The 24,854-nt window shown below is 42.6% G+C and overlaps 1 protein-coding gene across 2 annotated transcripts in view; it reads left to right on the forward strand.

The window, feature by feature from the left end:
* Nucleotides 1-19,508: 19,508 nt before the first annotated feature.
* The window catches only part of tpm4a (tropomyosin 4a), a 43,705-nt gene continuing 38,359 nt past the window's right edge, over nucleotides 19,509-24,854 (forward strand). Inside the window, exons 1-2 of one of the 2 annotated variants that reach the window (XM_024004864.2) lie at nucleotides 19,509-19,879; nucleotides 24,394-24,519. In XM_024004864.2, coding sequence (XP_023860632.1) covers nucleotides 19,766-19,879; nucleotides 24,394-24,519 — 240 coding nt within the window. In that variant the 5' untranslated portion in view covers nucleotides 19,509-19,765. The remainder of the gene's footprint in view (nucleotides 19,880-24,393; nucleotides 24,520-24,854) is intronic. The other variant, XM_024004863.2, reaches the window with a different exon arrangement.

Here is a 24,854-nt window from a genome sequence, read left to right on the forward strand (position 1 = left end):
TAATTGCATATGCTTCCTCTAAGAAAAAAACAATGGAAGCACACAGGCTAGATCTTGAGAGGGAGCTGGAACGCTGTGAAAAAGTACATAAACAATCCCCAGACAGCACCTCCTGGAGTCAACTTAAAGCAGCCAAAGCCAAACTGAATTTGGACTACACTCGGGAGATAAAAAAAAAAAGGTTTCTTTACTAAACAGAAATATAGCAATAGGCCGAGTAGATTGCTTGCTTACCAATTAAAAAAAGAGCAGTCAGAGCAGTCATGGTACAATCATGGCTATCCGAACAGCAGAGGACGAGGTCACATATGACCCCAAAAAGATACATTTAACTTTTCATGATTTTTATTGCAAGCTATATACCTCTGAGAGAAAACACACGGAGGCAGAACTCCACTCCTTCCTAGAGGGAATCTCGCTACCTAAACTATCAGAGACCGACCGAGAAGATCTCAACTCCCCCTTCACTCCTGAGGAGATCCTGGAGGCAATTACCTCCATGCCACCTAACAAGTCCCCAGGCCCAGATGGATTCCCCAGAGAGTTCTACAAAGCTTTTTGGCTCCAGCTTAAACCTATTTTCATGCCAATGCTGGAGGATTTTTGCAAAAACTGAGTTCTCCCAGACTCAATGCACACAGCTCGCATTACAGTGCTGCTCAAAAAAGACAAGGACCCTCTATCCTGCTCGTCCTTCCGGCCCATAAGCTTGTTGGATTTCGACTACAAAATAATTACCAAATTGCTTGCCAAAAGATGAAACACTCATCTTCCCAAAATAATAAAAGCGGACCAAACTGGATTTATTAGAGACAGATACTCTTCTGATAGCATTCACCGTCTTTTTGATATTATTGATCAAGTAAACGCACAGAAGACCCCTGTCCTGCTGGCTTCACTGGATGCTGAGAAGGCGTTCGACAGGATGGAGTGGAGCTTTCTGTTTTCAGTCTTAGAAAAGTTCAATATGGGCCCAAACTTTATTAAATGGATCAAATCACTATACTCTCATCCAAATGCCATGGTGACTACTAACGGACTGAACTCTGACAGATTCCCTTTGGGACGGGGCACAAGACAAGGGTGCTCGCTGTCCCCCCTGCTCTACTTGTTGGGGGCGGAGCCTCTGYCAGAGTTGATAAGGAGCAATCCAAGTATTATGGGTGTTTCTGCAGGCGGCCTGCAGCACAAGATTTCGCTRTACGCGGATGATGTCTTGCTCTACATATCCAACCCTGAGAAATCCCTCCCATTTTAGACACAATTGCTCAGTATGGCASGTTTTCAGGTTATAAGATAAATTTGAACAAATCCACTATCTGCCCTCTCAATATTACACTCACCAGCTCTATGAAGACACTATGTCCATTCCAATGGAAGACACAGAGGTTTTAATACCTTGGGATCTTCATAACACCAGATCTGAATTGCCTTTWCAAGGAAAATTATCTTCCACTCCTGGATCGAATCAAGAACGATCTCCAAACCTGGATCTCCCTCCCAATTAGCTTAGTAGGAAGAATTAATGTCATCCGTATGAACGTCCTCCCTAGACTGAACTATTTATTTCAGATGCTCCCATGCTCTCCCAGCTTCCTTTTTCAAAACAACTAACCAAAGCATCACCAAATTTATATATACATTTGTTTATATATAAATAAAAAACCTAGGATCAAGTTCTCCACTCTATCGAAACCTGAATCTAAGGGTGGTCTTGCCCTTCCCTCCCTTCAATTGTACTACTGGTCTGCCCAAATCCGCAACATGCTAACATGGATCACAAACAGACAAGAGTCAACGTGGATTCAGATAGAAACCCAATCCTGTGGTTCATTGCCCCTAAGCTCAATTATATTCATTAATAACTTTAGTGAAGTGGGCAACATAGCCAAAACCTTTGTGATTTACAGCACCCTACTAGCGTGGAGGGACTGTAAGAAATACCTGGGCATTTCCTCCCAAATATGTTCTCACTCGCCTATAGTAGGCAACCCAGACTTGCCAAAAGCCCTGAGGGATGCCAACTTTAATCTTTGGCATACTCTAGGAATCAGGCCTATTTCATCAGAAAACCACTACACTGAAATCATTTCAAGAGCTCTGCAGTGAATTCAATGTGCCAAGATCCCATTTTTTTTTTTATATTTTCAAATCATTTCCTCATTTACTTCCAAGAGGAGGTTTAGAACTCAGTTGAATGAAGTTGAAACCCGTCTTGTCACAGCACAATCCATTAAAGGCAAAATCTCTTATATCTATAGACTCCTTTCTGAGAAAGGAGGCTCCTCCTTTACTCCTTTGAAAATAATCTGGGAAAAGGACCTTGGTCTGACTATCAGTGATGAGTTATGGGAGGAGGTTTGCGACAGGGTACACTGCTCCTCTACTAATGTCAAAATGAAAGAATCTAATTACAATTTTTTTTACAAATMTTATGACACTCCTTTGAGACTCCATAGAATGAAAACAGACATTTCTCCTAACTGTAAAAGATGTACCTCTAAAAGTGGAACCTATATGCATGTATTTTGGAGCTGTAGAGAGATTGCCAGATTTTGGCAATCTATACATACTGCTGCACAGAAAATACTAGATGTACAGTTTGATATMACCCCGTGTATCTATCTTCTTTGGGTTGGCGCCCCCTCCTTGGGTTGTGCCGTGGCGGAGATCTTTGTGGGCTATACTCGGCCTTGTCTCAGGATGGTAAGTTGGTGGTTGAAGTTATCCCTCTAGTGGTGTGGGGGCTGTGCTTTGGCAAAGTGGGTGGGGTTACTTATCCTGCCCTGTTTGGCCCTGTCCGGGTCATCCATCGATCGGCCACCAGTGTCCTCTGACCCCTCCTGTCTCAGCCTCCAGTATGTATGCTGCAGTAAGTTTAGTGTCGGGCTAGGGTCAGTTTGTTATATTCTGGAAGTACTTCTCCTGTCTTATCCGGTGTCCTGTGTGAATTTAAGTATGCCTCTCTAATTCTTTCTTTCTCTCTTTCTTCTGACCCTAGGCCATGCCTCAGGACTACCGGGCAATGATACTCCTTCGCTTCCCAGTCCACCTGCCGTGCTGCTTCTCCAGTTTTCAACTGTTTCTGCCTGGGAGCGGCTATGGAACCCTGACCTGTTCCCCGGATTTGCTACCTGTCCCAGACCTGCTGTTTTCAACTCTCTAGAGACAGCAGGACGTAGAGATACTCTCAATGATCGGCTATGAAAAGCCAACTGCCATTTACTCCTGAGTGCTGACTTGTTGCACCCTTGACAACTACTGTTATTATTATTATTGACCATGCTGATCATTAATGAACATTTGAACATCTTGCCATGTTCTTTATAATCTCTACCCGGCACAGCCAGAAGAGGACTGCCACCCCTCATAGCCTGGTTCCACTCTAGGTTCTTCCTATGTTTGGCCTTTCTAGGGGAGTTTTTCCTAGCCACCGTGCTTCCTACAACCTGCATTGCTTACTGTTTGGTTTTAGGCTGCGGTTTCTGTACAGCACTTTTGAGATATCAGCTGATGTAAGAAGGGCCTATATAAATAAATTTATTTGATTTGTTATTTGATCTTCTTAATGCCCAGCAGGACTTTGTTCTTGATCCTGACAGAGAACATTTGCTGTTATGACTATTACATACTTGCCTAAGAAATGATTCTTCTATTGTGGCCTCTAATACCCTCTCCTACATTTAAAATGTGGCAATTGACCAGATATGTTGACTTTACCCTCTTGAAAAGCTCACTTATGACCTCCACAAGAGACAGCCCAACGTTTGATAGACTCTGGTCTCCACTACTCAACTATATTTCAAATTGACCAGAGTGAATGGGTGATTAGGGGAAATGAGCAGATACATGTTGTGTAAGAGTGCTGTAAAATCTAAAAAACGAAATTATTTGCTCGTCGTCTCAGCTAAGCTGGAAATAGCTAATAAGAACCTTGATAGTGCTGTTGCAAGTTTTATAATAATATATATATTTTTTTAAAATAATTATTCTTTGTGTGTATGTGTATATATGTATATATATATATGTGTGTATGTGTATGTATATATAATATATATATATATATTTGTTATGTTTTCATTATTATTATTATTATAAAAAAATTTTATATATTATTATTATTATTTTTTTAAGTCTGTCACATCTGTAATGTGGAATGTGTTTTGTTGGTTGATGAAAAACAAGAAAACTTAATAAAACTTTAAATTGAAAAAAAAGAATTTAAGACCACTTGAAATAAAAAAATATTTGATGAAAAATATTTGATGAAAAATTGTTCTTATATCTGAGAGATATAAAAAGATCAGGAAACATTCTGTTGTTGTTTTTACATGCATTAACCCCTATTTTGGCATTAAACAGTTTCCATATATTACTTTCCTTTGATTTTTCCTCTGGTACCGCGGACCTTCAGACAAAGTCTTGTGAGCCTGTGGGCGTCCAAAGTACAAACGGAAACACCATCATGCTATAGAGTCTTATCTTTCCATAATAGTTTGTTGGCCAAACTGTTTGGACGCTACAGACGATTTTGTGAATAGCCCAAATTTCGGAATGTCTCCTGGTCTGACAAACACCACTCTAGCTCTGTCACCTTAACCACAGATACGAAAGTGCAACATCGCGGATGTGGTTGACTGAGACGCGTCCAATGCAGATATCTCTACTTTAAATTTACTTACATTTTTTATTAAGCTAATTKGATTTCAGAGAGGGCGCAGGCATCTACTTTATGGGGTTAGGTGGGGCCATAATCTTTACAGAATCTCAGTGATGCAGACAGACAGTTGCGACCATTGGCCAGGAAATCGGATTTACCTTAGGGAACTGTAGGAATCAAGGTCTGGGCTATCCCCTCAGATACAGGGCCGGTCCTGGCTGTTCTGCCGCCCAAGGCGAGGAAAAAAATTCCTTCCCCTACAAGAGTAGTCCCAGTAAGCAAAATGARGTTGAAAAGACATCTAAAATACATATTTTTCCAGACGTTGAAGTTAGGTTCAATTTAAGTTCTAAATGAAAGGTGAGAATAGGTATTTTCTGGACATGGAAATCAGGATCATTTTGGTTCTGAATGAAAGTTGAAAATATGCAATTTATAGACATCTATGTTCGGGCCAAATCAAGACTGGTCCAGACGGGACAAAATCTGAACTAACCATAGACATCTATGATTTGGACTGGACCAAAAACCAACGTCCATGGACGTAGAAATCAAGTACGGTCCTGACAGGACCAAAAAYAGACATCTAAAAGGCATTAGCGTTGCTCCGTGCTAACGGAGTTATAACCTACAGCAGGGATGGGCAACTCCAGACCTCAGGACCGGAGTGGTGTCACACTTTTTCCCCATCCCTAGTCAACACAGTTGATGAAAGTAATTGCATTCTGAACTGAAGATCATGATTAGTTGATTATTGGAGTCAGATGTGTTAGCTGGGACTTGGGCAAAAGTGTGACACCAACCAGGCCCCAGAGGACTGGAGTTGCCCATCCCTGGCCTACAGTGTTGCTTGAAATTACATTTTGTTAAACACAACAACAAAAAAGACGTCCAGTCCAAATAGGACCGAAAAAAGACGTCCGGCGTCAGTTCGTACTTACTGGGGTGTAGCCTACCATGTCGGCCAGCAATGGTATTTTATGAATGRCCATCCATGTGGTAGGCCCACCACTTGTAAAACAGGCCGTTGCATTGGCTTTATTAGTCCTGATTCCTGTGACTAATCAATTTAAGCTCTGAATATCAGCTACCCAACTTTATCAGGAGGAGTTATCCTGAYCCGATTTGCAATGTGTTTACACAGTGGGAAATGCAGAAGAAGCATTTTTTTCCCCGCTATGATTAGCTCGTAAAACATTTTCTAAAATTGAAACCACTGATCATGACAATTTTAGCCCACGGGATGAAACTCCTGGACAGCAGTTGTGAGTAGCCTGATTTTCCATTCCGTATTGTCCATTTTACACTGACTTGTCCAGTTTTTAGGATATGCTGTTTGTTAACATGTCAGCACATTTTATATTTGATTGGGCGCCATTTAGGTTAGGCTATTTTATCGAAGAAACCTGCATGATGTAAAAAGTTTACTTCTCAGTACATTGTCATAGATTTTTATCTCCAGCCTGTAGGAGGTATACTCTGAGTGTACAAAACATTAGGAACACCTTCCTAACATTGAGTTGCACCCCCTTTTGCTCTCAGAACAGCCTCAATTCATCTAGGCATGGACTGCAAGGTGTCGAAAGCGTTCCACAGGGATGCTGGCCCATGTTGACTCCAATGCTTCCAACAGTTGTGTCAAGTAGCCTGCACATCCTTTGGGATGTGGACCATTCTTAATACATATGGAAAACTGTTCCTAATGTTTTGTACGCTATATATATATATTATTATTTCAGATTTTTTTTGTGGGGGGGGCCCTAAGTGACCACTTATGTCGCTTTTGCCCAGAGCCTGTGAAGGAAGCCTGTCATACCCAGAGTCTCGGGTAATTTGAGTTTTCAACTATGAGAGAAGTGGCCAACTGATCATGTTAAAATATATATACACCTTTCAGTCTCTGCTCTTATGAGCAGTACTATTGCACACTCTTCTAGATTTTGTAGGTGGTGGCACTATCCCCAAGATCAGGGGTGTATTCAGTGCATGCATACTTAGCAAACCGTAGCAAAAAGCTTTGCAACAGAAAAAGTTTTTGCACGAAAATGAACCTTTCCTATTTCGGACCCAGTTGCTTTTCAATATWGCCTTTCACTGATTTTTTGTTGTTGTTGCTGTCTCACATGCCTATGGTGGTGGAACTTTGTCAAAGAACCTAGTACTACACTGTAATGTAGTTTAGTTTGAAAGACATAAATAAATGGAAAGATGGGTGTTTTCTTTACCGAAGTTATGCCATAATTAGCTTTTATATATCTTTGGTACTATTTTCACAAGTATATGGTGAATTTTCAAAACTCTTAGTATAAAACTCCAAACTGGTAACACTTGTWYCTCTTCACATTGAATCACTTTAATTTYTGCTGTGTGAAAGAAGGAGGGATTAATAGAAGAACGAGGAGACCCCAATATGTGGAACCAACCACATGCCTTTTCCCTGGAACAGTTAGCAGTGGGCAGTGAGCAGGAGAGCCATGCAGGCCAGGGTGTGTTACAGGAAGGGCAGGGCCCCCTTCTCTCTGCCCAGGGGAATGGTACAGTATGAGCCCTGGAGGTGGGTGGTATGGCTACWAAGTGTGGTGGTTATTATGGTGGAGAAGGACGAATTTCCTGCTAGAAACTAAAGGTTTGGAGATGGGGAGGGTAAGCTGATCCTTGATCTGTACCTAAGGGAAACGTCTAATTTGGAGCTAGCTACTGTAGAATGTGGTTGTTTGTTTGTGTGCATGTAGAATGCTGAGGACAAGTGACACTTATTTAGTGCCGCAGAACCCTTTTAGGTTCTAGATAGCACCTTTTTTTGCTAATAGCGTAGGAATCACGGTCTGGGCTATCCCCTAAGACACACACATACACACACACAGTCTTGTACAGCTAACCTTGTGGGGACACACAATTCAGTCCGATTCAAAATCTTATTTTCCCTAACCCCTAACCCTAAACCTAACCCTAACCCATACTCTTACCCTAACCCTAACCTTAACCCAAAAACCTAACCTTAACCCTAAACCTAACCCTAGCTCATAACCCTAACCCTAAAACGAACCCTAGCTCCTAAACCTAACCCTAATTCTAACCTTAACCCTAAACCCCCTAGAAATAGAATTTGACCTTGTGTGGACCAACAAAATGTCCCCAGTTGGTCAAATTTTTCGGGACCCCACAAGAATAGTGAAACACGTCCACACACACACGTCCACACACACACAATCCTCCGATCTGTTACAGTCATGGTTACAACCTGGTCTCAGAYCATTTAGTATTATTCTGTACATAAATCCGAGACACTCCATTTAATATGGTATGTTACGTTTTGTATGTTATGTATTAATTTTGGGATGTCCATCATCCATTTCTTATGATATGTGACGGCTCGATTCGGTCTGATGTAGCAAAATTTGAAATMGTGTTTTTTACATAGGATAAAAGTAGACTCAGAGCTAGAAAATGGTATATCATACACTACAGTTGAGGAACAACGGGAAAGTTATTCTGCTTTGAAAGTTGATAAACTTGTATCCTCACTTTTGATAAAATGGCCTTTGAATGTTTTGGTACCTACTGGAGAGCTCTTAGGCCCACCCATCTCTTTAAGGGTTGATTCAAGCGTTCTGTCCAAACAACAGCAGTCAAGCACCCAAGCTAACTGGCCAACATTGGCCAGTTAGCTTGACACAAATGAGAGAACAGCTCATTGACCATTTTACCTGCCCTAGCAGAGCTGCTTAGGCTGTTTTTATGGTGACTGCGACTGTGCTGCTGGCAACAATTTACGTTTTTTTGCCAATGTTTACTGACAACGGCCATATTCAATGGGTGTTGAGCATTTGTAAATTCGTCAGTTATTCTGCGCTCTGGCACACTCAGACGAGAGTGCTCTGAAATTGGAGTAGATAGCCAGATTGAATTTACCAGCTACCTCTATCAACAGCTGTCGCAGTGACATTATTTTACTCGGCCTATTGAAATGGTTACTTGCATAGTGGAGTCTTTTGTTAAGACATGTAGCTAGCTAGCTAAACAGTGAACCATAATCCCAACTCATGACGTTATTACCCTGTATGAATCTGCAGGGAGCTAACCAACCAGGTTCAACGTTAGCTAGCTAACATTAGGCTATAACTAGCAAAGCAAATGGCTCTGAGATATGAATAATATTACTACACATATCATACGTTAGCTAGCTAGCTAACAGTACCAGAAGGCATTTCTGCCAAAAAAACGCATTTTGATTTAAAAAAAAGTTTACGTTCAAATGGCTATCCTGCGAAGTAGTGACGCGCAACATACGCCTAGTTTCCTGAAACGAGTCACATATGTTACAAATTACAATGCGTATGATATGTTAAGAATTCCAATTTGTTGTCGCTAAGGTGGCTAGGTGGCTAGATGGCTAACACTAACATATATTATAGCTAGGCTAGGGGTTAGGGCTAGGAGTTAAGGTTAGGGTTAGGAGGTAGCTTAAAAGGTTAAGGTTAGGGTTAAGGTTAGGGTTAGGAGAATGGTTAGCTAACATGCTAAGTAGTTGTAAAGTAGCTAAAAAGTTGTAAGTAATTTGCAAAGTTGCTAATTATCTAAAATGCTAAAGTRCATGATATCCATTCATCCACCCCGACCAACCACCCTCCTTTTGTGTTTGCCTTAAGTATCCAACAAATCATGAAAAGAAACTGATCTCGTCTAAGTGTGTCTTCAGTAAGGTCTCACTTCTGACCATGGGGAGTGAAACAGTGGCCTGTGTTGTGCTTTTATATGGAGAGTCATCCAGGACTCTAGTGGACACTGACATCTTATTCAGCTCCGGAGATAATGGCTGTGGCTGGACAGAGAAAACAGTCAGGGTGGATAAACTCATCTGAATATCAAAGTTGTGTTGTGCTGAACTAACTTCTGAGAGAGTGGAAATGAGGCGAAGACAAATGTGATGGAATGAGAAAACAGACAGCGAGTTTGATTTCTACTGCTTTGGTCTCCCGGAATGCCTATGATAATATCAGGGCTGAATTAAATGGAAGCTGCAGTGTATTGTAATTCCACCTTTGCAAATAAATCAAAATGTATGATTACTTTACCTAAAACATGCCTTCTCACTTCATTGACTCAAGCAACATTATTTCCCTACAATTTATGTTGCCACATTGCATGTTTGATTGAATTACATGTCTTATGACAGTGATTCATTCTGTGTGCCTTTCCTCTCCTAACTGCTCCTTGCATTCTTGAGTGGGCATGTTGATTACTCACACGGTGGCCTGTGTCCATGTACCCAGTCTACCCTCTTTTCAACAGCTCGCGGGGCACTTCGCATGGCTACGCTGGCTGCTGCCGGCCTATCAGTGGAATGGCAGGCCCGATTACATCATGCATTCTTCCTGTGCTCTTAAGTGGAATACCCAGATAACCTCAGCACTACAACTCACTGTGTGTCAGAAATAAATGTGAAGGAACAGAACACAAATAGCTCTAACGTTGTAGCTAGCTAAATATGGGAATGTTCGTCCTTTTTTGATATGGATGAGCACAATGCATGTCATCAACCGTGGAATTGAAACATTCAACAATGGAAAATGTAGCAGTGAAGATTGTTACACATTTCTCTGTGGTTAACATGTTCCCACGCAATCATTTTCATATTCATGTATTTCCTCATATGTCTACCATTTGTGTGTGGAGTTTTGAATAACGGTCAAGTCAGTGTGGTCAGCGACTGTAAGGTGTCATGCAAACAATATAAACGCAGAGGTACTGTTTGTCACGTTGTATCATGATTGGAGACAGGCGTAGGAAAACYTAATAGGGGTTTTTACTTTCTCCACCCAAGCAAAAGAGCGAGGTGCAAACCTCTAAATAATACACCGGACGAGACCCGCAAAACAAGTGCACAATAACACGTAGCAKGAAAGCCGATACAACAGCACATGTACTCACACGACCAACGTACATGGTAACAATAACCGACAAGGACAATGGGGAACAGAGGGCACACATACTAATCAGGGGGAATGGGAACCAAGTGTGCGTAATGAGACAAGACAGTCCAGGGTTGGTGGTAATGAATCCAGTTCAGTGAGGCCGAGAAGGCCAGTTAAGTAGACCTCCGGAGCTGGTGAATGGAATGAGCAGCAGTTCCTGTGCGGTCTTTGAATGTGGGTAATCCCAGGACAGAYGCAAACAATTCACAGAATGTTGAATTAGAGCCTATTAATAATTAGCAATCATTCAAACATTATGTTGGCTCGGTCTCACTCATGTCTACTACTCTCATTTTCCTATGAACAAAGTCTTATATTTGCTCTCCTTCCCTTTCAATGCCCAGCCCTTGTGCAACTTGTGGCTGCTATTTATGAATGAATGTAATGAAATGATAAGCATTGTAAGTACACATCGCTTCGCATCATATTCTTTCATCATTCAAAGCCCTGGATCTTTATTTATTCCCTGTCTCAATGAACAGCAGGAGGAGGCAAATGTAACAGCAGATAACGGTGCCGGCTGGAGAGGATATAATGATTCAGCTGTAAAGTGTAGACTGATACAGTCTTTGTGTGGAGAAAGACTGTTCTCTTTCCCATAGCTTTTACTGCCATGTAGGGTGCCTACATGATGACGTGCTCCACTGATGAAGAGAACAATAAAGAAAGGGTCAGACTTGAGTTATCTGTGTTATTGTGACCTCCATGAACACAGCTCACACAGTATAATCCTAGTCACAGGGAGGGCACGGAGGGTAAATGTTATTGTGACCTCCATGAACATCAGCTCAACCAGTAAATCCTAGTCACCAGAAGGGCCACGCGAGGTAAAATGTTATTGTGACCTCCATGAAACACAGCTCAACACAGCAAATCCTAAGTCTAGGGAGGGCACGGAGGGTAAATGTATTGTGACCTCCATGAACACAGCTCACACAGTATAATCCTAGTCACAGGGAGGGCACGGAGGGTAATGTTATTGTGACCTCCATGAACACAGCTCACACAGTATAATCCTAGTCATAGGGAGGGCACGGAGGGTAAATGTTATTGATGAGAAAGACTCCTGGAGGCAAATCTCTGGCAATGAGAGTCATGGAGGCGAAACAGCACAAGGGTCCTATTTGATGTTTTTTCACAGTGTTCATCTGGGATATGGACACATTTCTTGTTTAGGTTCATTTGTATTTATGACACGTTTCCTATGGTCAAGAACTGCACTGTAAAATAATAATCCTGGTGTTTTTACGATAACTTACTGGCAACCAATTACTTGTAAAAAAGAAAATAAACTTTGGTTTAACATTACATTACTGTACCTTTTTTTACAGTAACTTGCATGTAACTGGCTGCCAGTAAGTTACTGTAAAAACAACAGGATTTTTTACTATGTGAGTCATTCAGTACTGTAAACGTCTGGAGAGGACGGCACAGTGAGGAATGTTTACAATATATCGTCAGTGCCAAGTCTCATTGGCTTATATTATGCAATAAAGATATAGAAATGCCTGAGGTTCATGTATGCTCTGCACATAAATGGTCGATAGTGAAATGTTATGAAAATGTGCCATGTGTAAGAGACAGTGACGTGAACCACCTCAAACAGCCTAAACTAGGTATAGTATCTTCACCAAGGACAATAAGAGAATGTAAGCTAATCTCTGAGTGTTTTACCTATTGGTATATCTGTTCTTGTAGAATTTAACTGGCATTTCTGTTTTTTGTCCTTAGGGTATCTTATCTACACTAAACAAACATTCAGACTAACATGTTCAAAGTAGTGTGAGAGTTAAATCCCTGTTTTTGTACTTCAGCAATACACTAAGCTCTCTTTTCCCTGTGACTCTGTAGCTTTAAATCCAGCTATATCTTACTCCTATTCCCCAGGCAAACAGCTTTTAGGGAGTTTTTTACCTTAAAAGGCCATGCCGAGTTGAGCTGTGGTTTCCTGTGGGAGGGCTTTCCTCTCTCCGTCTGTGCAACTGGGCGACTTGACCTGCCCCTCCTCCCCCCTTACATCCCTCTCTCTCTGGTTCTCCCTCCCTTTCCAGCGGCAAGTCCTGGCTCCTCCACTGTGCCACTCCCTCACACACAAATACACGTTCACTTCTGGTCTCTTTCTTGTTCCAGGCCGAGTAGAGCACAATCCCCACAAAGCCAGATATACACAGCGTATGTGTGGCTCAACGGGACGGTTCTCTGTGAGATTGTGCTGTCCCCACCACTCAAAGCTGACCTGACCTCTTACTTAACAGAGGTTAAATATACTTTAAGGAGTTCCTCATCTCTCTCATGCTGCTTTACATGTTTCAATAAAGAACCCAAAAGTCAGAGCCCAATGATTAAAATGCCTTAAGAAGGATACTGTAGATATTTCCAAACCATTTGACTGCCCATTGCAACTACACAATAATGAGAGGCTGGGTGGGGGTGGGTGGAAGAGACAGTGAGAAATGAAACGAGAAAGGGGAGAGCGACAGAGAGCGAGCGAGAGAGAGAGAGAGAGAGAGAGAGTACTCCAAGTAGTAGGTGATCATTGAAACATTAAATCATCCTCAGCGCGTAACATCCTCTGTGAGAAGCATCCTGATTCCTCAGACCAGACAATAATACATGACTCAGTCAGCTCATGTCCTTATAAGGTATATTTCCACATGCTGAAGATGACTCCTGCTTTACTGAGTACTGTGGAGAATTGCTACAGGTGTTGGTGTCATTACTCATCATTAGGTTGGATATGAGTACTTTATCATCCATGTTGAGGAAATTAACAAGTGTGTTGTGACACAGAAACATAGCCTTCTGAAAACAGTAGTCATACAATAAATAGTGTATTATCATTCATTAGCATTCATGACACAACATAAATAAGGGAGAGATTAATAGTTCAACTCTCCTTCTCATCTAGGCTCAAAATCAAATCACATCAAATGTAAAGGGATGAATAYAATATGTACATATAAATATATGGATGAGCGATGGCGTGATGCAGTAGATGGTATAGAWTAGAGTATATACATATGAGATGAGTAATATAGGATATGTAAACATTATTAAAGTGGCGTTATTTAAAGTGACTAGTGATACCTTTATTAAGTCAATTTATTAAAGTGGCCAGAGATTTGAGTCTGTATGTTGGCAGCAGCCTCTCTATGTTAGTGATGGCTGTTTAACAGTCTGATGGCCTTGAGATAGAAGCTGTTTTTCAGTCTCTCGGTCCCAGCTTTGATGCACCTGTACTGACCTCGGCTTCTGGATGATAGTGGGGTGAACAGGCAGTGCCTCGGGTGGTTGTTGTCCTTGATGATCTTTTTGGCCTTCCTGTGACATCGGGTGCTGTAGGTGTCCTGGAGGGCAGGTAGTTTGCCCCTGGTGATGTGTTGTGCAGACCGCACTACCCTCTGGAGAGCGTTGTGGTTGAGGGCGGTGCAATTGCCATACCAGGACGTGATACAGCCCGACAGGATGCTCTCGATTGTTCATCTGTAAAAGTTTGTGAGTGTTTTTGATGACAAGCCACATTTCTTCAGCCTCCTGTTCACCACGCTGTCTGTGTCGGTGGACCATTTCAGTTTGTCCGTGATGTGTACGGCAAGGAACTTAAAACTTTCCACCTTCTCCACTACTGTCCCATTGATGTGGATGGGGGGGGTACTCCCTCTGCTGTTTCCTGTAGTCCACGATCATCTCCTTTGTTTTGTTGACGTTGAGTGTGAGGTTATTTTCCTGACACCACACTCCGAGGGCCCTCACCTCCTCCCCGTAGGCCGTCTCATCGTTGTTGGTAATCAGGCCTACCACTGTAGTGTCGTCTGCAAACTTGAAGATTGAGTTGGAGACGTGCATAGCCACGCAGTCATGGGTGAACAGGGAGTACAGGAGAGGGCTGGGAACGCACCCTTGTGGGGCCCCAGTGTTGAGGATCAGCGTGGTGGACATGTTGTTTCCTACCTTCACCACCTGGGAAAGGTAGGAATCTCTCTCTAGTCTCTTGCTCTATCCTTGATGTCAATGCTTCACGAGTGAGTGATCAGATGACTGTTTGTGTGCCTCCTGCTCATTATCACCCCATCTAAACTTGTACCACAGGTTTCTGCCCCAGAGTGCCTCAGGACAATTCTCAATTAACTATCTGGATTATTGTGTACTGATCAGAACAAATCAAAGAACATGTGGTCATGGAATAAACCTGCTGGACTTGTTCTTGTTATTTTGCTTCACAGAAACGATTGGCCGTAGGCCTACAGCCCATCTGGTTTCCAATGGGAAGTGTGCATTGTGAGGCAGTATAATGTGATGGTGACGTATTGAAATGGGATCCCACAGTCGTCACATGGTGACATGCACAGGGACAGGCTTTGTCCCCGAATAACTGAGACACACACAGGTGTGTGTCTGGATACGAGTGAGCGTCAGTGTTAATGTGTATGCGTGTATGCGTCTATGTACTGTCTGTGTTATTCTGCAAGTGTACCATGGTACAAAACGTGGTCCTCATGCCCTAGTGCTCAAGGGGACGTTCAGAGGTGAGCTCACGTCTGATTGGCTAAATGTGATCCAAACATCTGTGCATGGCCGGGGGGGTTGCATGACGTCATTCCAACAGGCACGAAGGCAGCAATGATAATCAGGGGAACATGTGCCCTTCTCACACAGGTGAGTGTGTGTGTGAGCGTGTTTGTGTGTGTTACAGAGGAGGAGGAGAACGTCATCATCACGGCTGGTAACAGAGACCAGGTGGTGCAGTGTCTAGGATGAGTCATAGTCAGAGAGTCTGAGACGGATTACAAGGTGATGAATGGAGCTGGAGGTGTACTTCAGGCCTGATTTAATTTCTTTGACTGGGAAAGAGTGAAAGTCATGACTACATGCTTTTGTATTCACCAGAGTGATAAGGAATCAAATTGAGAACGAATGACTGTTTGAACAATTGAGAGAAGTGTAACTAATTCATGGTTGAAGCTATTAATAGTGGTGATTAACATGTTCATATAGATTTACCACTCATAAAATATAATAGGTATGGTAGGAATAGGATTCCTTTCCTCTTAAGAGAGAAGAAGATCAGCAGATAAAAATTATTTCAAAAATGACGTTTAAGAGTTGTTGAGAGAGTCTGTGCAGATTCCTAATCCATGCCAGAATTAATATCCATCAATTCCATTATAACTCTCCCCTTTCCTTACCCCTCTCATATGTTCCGCCTTACATACTTCAGACCAGTATAATTCATGGTTATAAATCAAAACTGTACACTTATACTAGCCATTCAAACTCCGTTAGCAACATATTTAATATTGGTCAAACTTATTTTGAAACATTTCTGTGGCTTCTTTTCTGAAACAGAATGTGGGCCTGGAAATGTGGGAGAGAATATTAAAAGCACTAAATTATGCTCCAGAGTTTCTGTCTCAGAGGCTGAGAGAGGGAACATGCTGAAATATTCAGAAGTATTTCTGATCTCTGGATCCAGAGTGTTCTGAGGCCCCATCAACCTATGTGGTGCCAGCTCCATAGAGTCCATCCAGTTGCCTGTCTGAATTCAGGCCTATTCCTAAAGAGCAGACATTTACATTTAGCAGACGCTCTTATCCAGAGCAACTAGGGTTAAGTGCCTTGCTCAAGTGCACATGTTTTTTCTAGTCGGCTCAGAGGATTTGAACCAGCAACCTGTTGGTTACTGGCCCAATGTTCTTAACCTCTAGGCTACCTGCTGTCCCAAAGACAGACATTGAAGGGACAGAGGAAGCCAATTGTAACACATATTTAAATAACCATCATATGTGATCCTTCTGGTTCTCAACCCACATTCAGAAATGGGCTCCGTATTTGGGAAATTCCAGTGGCATCCATCCATGTGTGGCCGATGTGAAATGGCTAGCTAGCTAGCGGTGGTGCGCGCTAATAGTGTTTCAATCGGTGACGTCACTCGCTCTGAGACCTAGAAGTAGTTGTTCCCCTTGCTCTGCAAGGGCCGCGGCTTTCGTAACGATGCTTCGTGAGTGACTGTGGTTGATGTGGGCAGAGGGTCCCTGGTTGGGGCGAGGAGAGGGACGGAAGCTATACTGTTACATTGGTGCCGTGACCTGGATCACTGGTTGCTGCGGAAAAGGAGGAGGTCAAAAGGAGAGTGAGTGTGGCCGATGTGAAATGGCTAGCTAGTTAGCGGTGGTGRGRGCTAATAGTGTTTCAATCGGTGACGTCACTCGCTCTGAGACCTAGAAGTAGTTGTTCCCCTTGCTCTGCAAGGGCCGTGGCTTTTGTGGCGCGATGGGTAACGATGCTTCGTGAGTGACTGTGGTTGATGTGTGCAGAGGGTCCCTGGTTCGAGCTCAGGTTGGGGCGAGGAGAGGGACYGAAGCTATACTGTTACACATGCAGAAATGCAATGTGAACAGAATAGCAGTGCAATGTCTTATTCTCAAAGGGAGAAAACGCCACAACAAAGAATCATGAAAACACTAGAAAAACAAGTAAATGTTCCTATTTGGATTCCTCATGTCTCATTCCTTAGTGGATGAGATTTGTTATAATAAGACCCTCTGCCCATCTTAGGGGGATACCTTTAATCACACTGGCTAACAGTTCTTACATACAATACAAATGTGTTGTTCTCTTTAAAGCCATATTATCATCATATTATCCTATCATCAAATGATCTTTGCCATGTATCAAATGCTTATGGACTTAGCAGGCTTTATCTGAACTACTTATGGCCCTACGATAAAGCTGTTAGCCTGGGTTAACGGTTGGGCTGGATGGTACATGGTGTGACATTTTTCCCTTCAGTTAGCTTTTCCTGGCCAACTCCCTTGGCACCGCTCAAGGGGAAATATGTATGATGGGTAGGGTTGCAAAATTACGGGAACTTTCAATAAATTCCCTGGTTTTCCCGAAATCCCAGTTGGAGGATGATAGGACCCTAATGATGGGACTATGGCAGCTTTGCACCTCCGTGTCACCCAAGTCATAGCAGCTGATGTGTCTGTAAACAATGCTGTTCCATGAATCAGGTGAGTTGGGGCYGATAGGATGCCTTTGCCACTGACAACCCTAACGTCTAACAGTGAAAGCACAGTGTTTAAAATCAGATCAGGATCCTCGCTGGAAACTACGTGTAGGGCCAATCAATAAAGGTTGCCAAGAGGCCTCTTCCGACCCCTCTAAAACATTTACTATTGTGTAACATTCAACCAGTTGGAATATGAGTTTTTTTTTCTTCCAGATCTTTAGGAATGAATAACTTACAGCTATGCTGTCTATACACAACGAGTGTGTGTACTAAAGAGACTTAACGAGTTTATAAAATCCCAGATATATTTTGTCTATGTGTCTTGCTTTGGATAAACATGCCAAGGAGAATATACACAGTGTTAACACTGCTATTAGCTTAAAAATAACATTGTAATTAGTTGCGTAGGCTGTTGTTGTGGTGGTTTACCACAGCTAGACAGTTGTAGTGCAGCTGCTATGCTACTAAGCTGTGGACAGACAGACAGGCTGCAGGTCCAGGTTAAGGGGTGTACACCCCTACCCCCTGCACATCTCTCCACATACACCCCTATGAGAGAGAACCTCTCCACAGTTCTATCATTGTTCACAATGCCCTGGCTCTCTGTGAATTTTCACCCCTCACTCATCAAACTCAAATATCAGGTTTACAGAAATCTGGGCAAAACTGTATCTTTCAGAGGTTGGTCTTTGGTAACAAAATGCAGAATTTTGCCTTCTATTTAATACTACAGTAGATGTATGTCAATCCTTAATTAGAATCATGTTTATCTTCCTGTTTTGATGGCAGCCATTATTCTCCATCAGGGTTGGGGAGTAACTGATTACATGTACTTTTTGGATTACTTTTAAATTCAGAAAGAATGAAAAAATACATTATGACACCTTTCTGTTTTCTCAATTACATTTAATTCAGCATTGAAAAAAGGCGCAAGTTTAAGTTTGTTCCACCTGAGCGAGTCTGACCACAAGTCGGAGACCACATGATGACACACAAAATCTATTTGATGGATCCTTTTTGTCTTCTAATGGAAAGTAATCTAACAGTAACTGAAAGTAATCCGATTACGTTACTGAGTTTTGGTCATCCAAAAATGACGTTACTGATTACATTTTTGGACAGGAAACTAGTAAATGTAATGGATTACATTTAGAAGGTAACCTATCCAACCCTGTACTCCATTATCTCCCATCAACAGGATATCTGATCCCCTCATCCAAACCTCAAAACCCTGCCATTCCCACTAATATCAGCTTGGTGAGGGGAAACGACGTCAATGCAACCTCATTAGATCTGTCCTTTGATGTATCTGGAGCTGCTAAGCATCCTGTATTAGTGGCTTAGATGGCCCGTCCATCAATACCCTACAGACATCTTCACTAAGCAATCACAACTTGATAACTCTCTCTCTTTCTTTCACTCTCTTTCTCTCGATCTCTCTCTCGCTCTGGCTCACTCATAACAGAGCCCAAACCTATTCTTGAGCAGGACAAGAGGTGTGTTAAGCCTTGTACTGTATGTCAACACTTCCATCCACAGGGTTAAATGTGGAAACAGGCCTTGTGTTTCTCTCTCCTGTCTGATCGGTCTTTTTTTCCCAGTGAAAATATAGCAACCCAAATAAGGAGATTGGCTGAGGGCTGCTGTGTGATTGAGTGTGTACAGCGGGCCAAGACATTCTTTAGAAAGGCCTTGTATGAGTGGTTTGATTGGGTGGAGTGGGGTGGAGTGGAGTGGGGGGGTGGGGGTGGGTGTCTGGTGAGGTGAGGGGGACAGTGTGGTGAGTGCAGGGCGGGAGGGATGGAGGATGGAGAGGAGAGGGGGTCATCGGAGATTACACTCAGGTTTAGTTGGGCGTTTAAAGTATTGACTGCAGCCCTAGCCTTGAGTCTGCATCCCCCTGTGCTGCGCGTGCTCCCTCTCTCTCTCTCACTCCCTCGCTCTCCCTCTTTTCTACCTCTGTCTGTCTCTCTATCCCTCTGACTCTTGTGGACGCAGGTTCCAGTGGAGATTGCTCCAGTACTGAACAGGACAGACTCTGTCTCAAACTACAGGGTTAACATCTCAACTTTCTCAGCTGCATTTCTCATCTCAGTGAGCACACTCTAACCAGGCACCATGGAGGCCATCAAGAAGAAGATGCAGATGCTGAAGCTGGACAAGGAGAACGCAATCGACCGTGCAGAGCAGGCCGAGACCGATAAGAAGGCAGCGGAGGACAAGTGCAAACAGGTGAGTTCAGAATGATGGAGAGGATACATGCCGATGGATCTATGGACCATACACTAGACACAGTAAAATTGCACACTCTTAGGAAAAAACAGTTCCAAAAGGTTCTGTGGCTGTGCCCATATGAGAACCATTTTTTAGTTCCAGGTAGAACTCTTTTGGGTTCCATGTAAAAGGGGTTTTACGTGGAACCCGAAAGAGTTCTACCTGGAACCAAAAGGGGTTCTGCAAAGGGTTCTCCTATGGGGACAGCCGAAAACCCCTTTTAGTTTTACGGAGTTGGATGATGATGATGCTCAAACTCAAGCCATGTACAGGCTCTGATGTTATGTCTCATACTGCTCCAGACTCTGTAAGACAATTTCAACATTTATTCCATACCAGACATATTTCTGAGGAACTGAGGCGTAAACACATCACACAGTTTATTTAATTAATCCCAGACATTATGTTTGATTAAAGTATGGACCTAAATCATAGATTGACATTGTTAGCAATTTATTGTTAGTGAAATTTATTGTTAGTGAAGATATAAGACCAAGTCAATCAAAGTTGATGAAAATGTATGAAATAATCACATTTTATTAAGCAAAATGAAAGCATATTAAAGATGATGAGTGAGAGTGTACAGTATGCCGACAATGGTTTGAGCTGACAGAGCAAAGCTTGGTACGAAAGTGTGAATGTCGGCATAAATGAACAAACGACTCATGGACTCCATGAAACTTGAAGACGCTGACCTCTGAGGCAGGTTCCCTTCCCAACAGCCCACAGCAGCCTTGGGAGTGAAAGAGGACAGGATGACATCTCCTTCAACGGACCACACACATTACCACTTGGACTTGACAGGAGGAATAAAACAGAGCTACAGTTGAAGTTCGGACGTTTACATACACTTAGGTTGGAGTCATTAAAACTCGTTTTTCAACCACTCCACAAATTTCTTGTTAACAAACTATCGTTTTGGCAAGTCAGTTAGGACATCTACTTTGTGCATGACACAAGTAATTTTTCCAACAATTGTTTACAGACAGATTAGTTCACTTATAACTCACTGTATCACAATTGCAGTGGGTCAGAAGTTTACATACACTATGTTGATTGTGCCTTTAAACAGCTTGGAAAAGTCCAGAAAATTATGTCATGGATTTAGAAGCTTCTGATAGGCTAATTGACATCATTTGAGTCAACTGGAGGTGTACCTGTGGATGTATTTCAAGGCCTACCTTCAAACTCAGTGCCTCTTTGCTTGACATCATTGGAAAATCAAAAGAAATCAGCCAAGACCTCAGAAAATAAATTCTGGTTGGTTCATCCTTGGGAACAATTTCCAAACGACTGAAGGTACCATGTTAGGTACCATGTTCATCTGTACAAACAATAGTACGCAAATATAAACACCATGGGATTACGCAGCCGTCATACCGCTCAGGAAGGAGACGCGTTCTGTCTCCTAGAGATGAACGTACTTTGTTGCGAAAAGTGCAAATCAATCCCAGAACAACAGCAAAGGACCTTGTGAAGATGCTGGAGGAAACAGGTACAAAATTATCTATATTCACAGTAAAACGAGTCCTATATTGACATTACCTGAAAGGCCGCTCAGCAAGGAAGAAGCCACTGCTCCAAAACTGCCATAAAAAAAGCCAGACTACGGTTTGCAACTGCACATGGGGACAAAGATTGTACTTTTTGGAGAAATGTCCTCTGGTCTGATGAAACAAAAATAGAACTGTTTGGCCATAATGACCATCGTTATGTTTGGAGGAAAAAGGYGGAGGCTTGCAAACCGAAGAACACCATCCCAACCGTGAAGCACGGGGGTGGCAGCATCATGTTGTGGGGGTGCTTTGCTGCAGGAGGGACTGGTGCACTTTACAAAATAGATGGCATCATGAGGATTGAAAATTATGTGGATATATTGAAGCAACATCACAAGACATCAGTCAGGAAGTTAAAGCTTGGTCGCAAATGGGTCTTCCAAATGGACAATGACCCCAAGCATACTTCCAAAGCTGTGGCAAAATGTCAAGGTATTGGAGTGGCCATCACAAAGCCCTAAACACAATCCCATAGAAAATTTGTGGTCAGAACTGAAAATGTGTGTGTGAGCAAGGAAGCCTACAAACCTGACTCAGTTACACCAGCTCTGTCAGGAGGAATGGGCCAAGATTCACCCGACTTATTGTGGAAAGCTTGTGGAAGGCTACCCGAAACGTTTGACACCAGGTTAAACAATTTTAATGCTACCAAATACTAATTGAGTGCAAGTAAATTTCTGACCACTGGGAATGTGATGAAAGAAATAAAAGCTGAAATAAATCATTCTCTGTACTATTATTCTGACATTTCACATTCTTAAAATAAAGTGGTGATCCTAACTGACCTAAGACAGGGCATTTTTACTATGACTAAATGTCAGGAATTGTGAAAAACAGAGTTTAAATGAATTTGGCTAAGGTCTACACCTGTTGTTTACAATGCATGTGACAATAACATTTGATTTGATTCATGGTGATCTGAGTACTACATCCCCCCACACTTGCACTAAAGTGATGCCAACTGACAAAAGGACAAATAGAGGCTGAATGCAGCATCATTGGGACATGTCTTGATTGATGGTCTGTTTTCTGCAAGGCTCGCCCCAAAATCAAGATATTTGGTCCAACAATCCCAACGTCTACAGCCACGGAGACCCAGGACGCAGAGGCTATTCACACTGAGAATGGAGCTATGTGATGGGTCTCTGGCTGGGGTCCACTGGTAGGCCAAGGGCGTCTGTATGGTCGTCCATCCAAATGCCTGACAGGTGTCTCCACCTGGATAGCAGCTGTATTTTTAGTCAGAAGGAGAGATTGGCCGTGTGGAATCCAGTGGGATTATCAGGAGGCTGTGCATTCCAACGCTCATATTATTTCTGACTAAAAATAAACGCAGCTTTCAACCCCCCCGAAAGAAGTCATCATGCACTTTATAGAGTTATCATCTCATCACTGTTACTTTGAGCAGATGATCAATCCATCAGCAGAATTGTTATAATTTTAAAGGCATTCATTTTCCTCTGTAACATTTTACCATCCCAATATAGAGAGGTGTAATAATGGTACCCATGAGGGTGTCTGCTAAATAGGTCCCTGAATAACAAGATGGATTGGTCATGTGAAGTTCACTGAACACAAACATCTAACGAAGTCATTTTTTAAATTGAATCTTTATTGAACTTGGCAAGTCAGTTAAGAACAAATTGTTATTTACAATGACGGCCTACGCTGGGCTAATAGTGCACCACCCTATAGGACTCCCAATCACGGCCGGTTGTGATACAGCCTGGATTCAAACCAGGGTGTCTGTAGTGACACCTCTAGCAGTGAGATGCAGTGCCTTAGACCGCCGTGCCACTCGGGAGCCCTGGTAAATGAAAACACACACCCTTTTATTTAGATATATACTCTGGGGAATTTTATGTAGATAGATGTGTAGCTGAAACACAATGCTGTACAAAGCATACACACTCCTGCCCATACCAAAATATTTTCTTATAGAAAGTGAAAAATCTTTCCAATTCAACCACTTAAATGGACTTTATTCATTCATTTTTTATTTTTTATTTTTTTATTTTACCGTTATTTTACCAGGTAAGTTGACTGAGAACACGTTCTCATTTGCAGCAACGACCTGGGGAATAGTTACAGGGGAGAGGAGGGGGATGAATGAGCCAATTATAAACTGGGGATTATTAGGTGACCGTGATGGTTGAGGGCCAGATTGGGAATTTAGCCAGGACACCGGGGTTAACACCCCTACTCTTACGATAAGTGCCATGGGATCTTTAATGACCTCAGAGAGTCAGGACACCCGTTTAACGTCCCATCCGAAAGACGGCACCCTACACAGAGCAGTGTCCCCAATCACTGCCCTGGGGCATTGGGATCTTTGTTTAGACCAGAGGAAAGAGTGCCTCCTACTGGCCCTCCAACACCACTTCCAGCAGCACCTGGTCTCCCATCCAGGGACTGACCAGGACCAACCCTGCTTAGCTTCAGAAGCAAGCCAGCAGTGGTATGCAGGGTGGTATGCATAAAAGAGGATATACAAAAACGATAAGACATAAAGGAAACTTGATACTAAAAACCTCGAGTTGACCTCAAACCATAAAAGCCTGGAGGAATTTGAAGAATTCTTCAAGAGACTTTCTTGTTTAACTTTGATAGGAGTCAAATTTAAGAAGAGTAAAATATGTTATTATAATTCTGAAAGAAGAAAAGACACCAGAATAAAATGTATGTGTGTTTTTGTGCCTGTGTATGTGAGAAAGAGCTAACGGGTGTGTGTGTGTGTGTGAGAGAGAGAGAGAGAGCTAACGGGTGTGTGTGTGTGTGAGAGAGAGAGAGAGCGAGAGAGAGAGAAAGTGGGAGAGAGAAAGCGAGAGAGAGAGAGAGAGGGAGAGAGAGAGAAAGAGGGGTGGGGGTGAGTTAACTGTGTGTACTTTTAACCAATAAACACCTGTCCTGCTCTAGCTGGAAGACGAGCTGCTGAGCCTGCAGAAGAATTTGAAGGGGACTGAAGATGAGTTGGACAAATACTCTGAGGCCCTCAAAGATGCCCAGGAGAAACTGGAACAGTCTGAGAAGACCGCCGCAGACGTGAGTAGGCACCAAAGCCTTTGGGTAGAGCCCCTATAACACGCCCACTGGGTAGTGATTGGAGGGAGGGGACTAGGAGGAGGTTGGAGGTATGGGTTAAATATGTTTGGGGCACACCTGAGCCAATACCCTCATTAACCAAGCCACAGGCCCCCCAGTTCCTGTCATATGTTTAGGTTTGTTTAGAAAATGTAGAAACTAAGAATAACGGCTAAGAATAACGGGCTAATATTGCTTATTTGGGGAACGGTAATGTAATGTAATAGTCCGTCTATAACACAGGTTCTCTGTTATGAACAGTCCCTATTACCAAGGCTTTATTATTTAGTTAGATA

Source organism: Salvelinus sp. IW2-2015, linkage group LG16, assembly GCF_002910315.2.
Source record: "Salvelinus sp. IW2-2015 linkage group LG16, ASM291031v2, whole genome shotgun sequence".
NCBI classification, from domain to species: Eukaryota; Metazoa; Chordata; class Actinopteri; order Salmoniformes; family Salmonidae; genus Salvelinus; species Salvelinus sp. IW2-2015.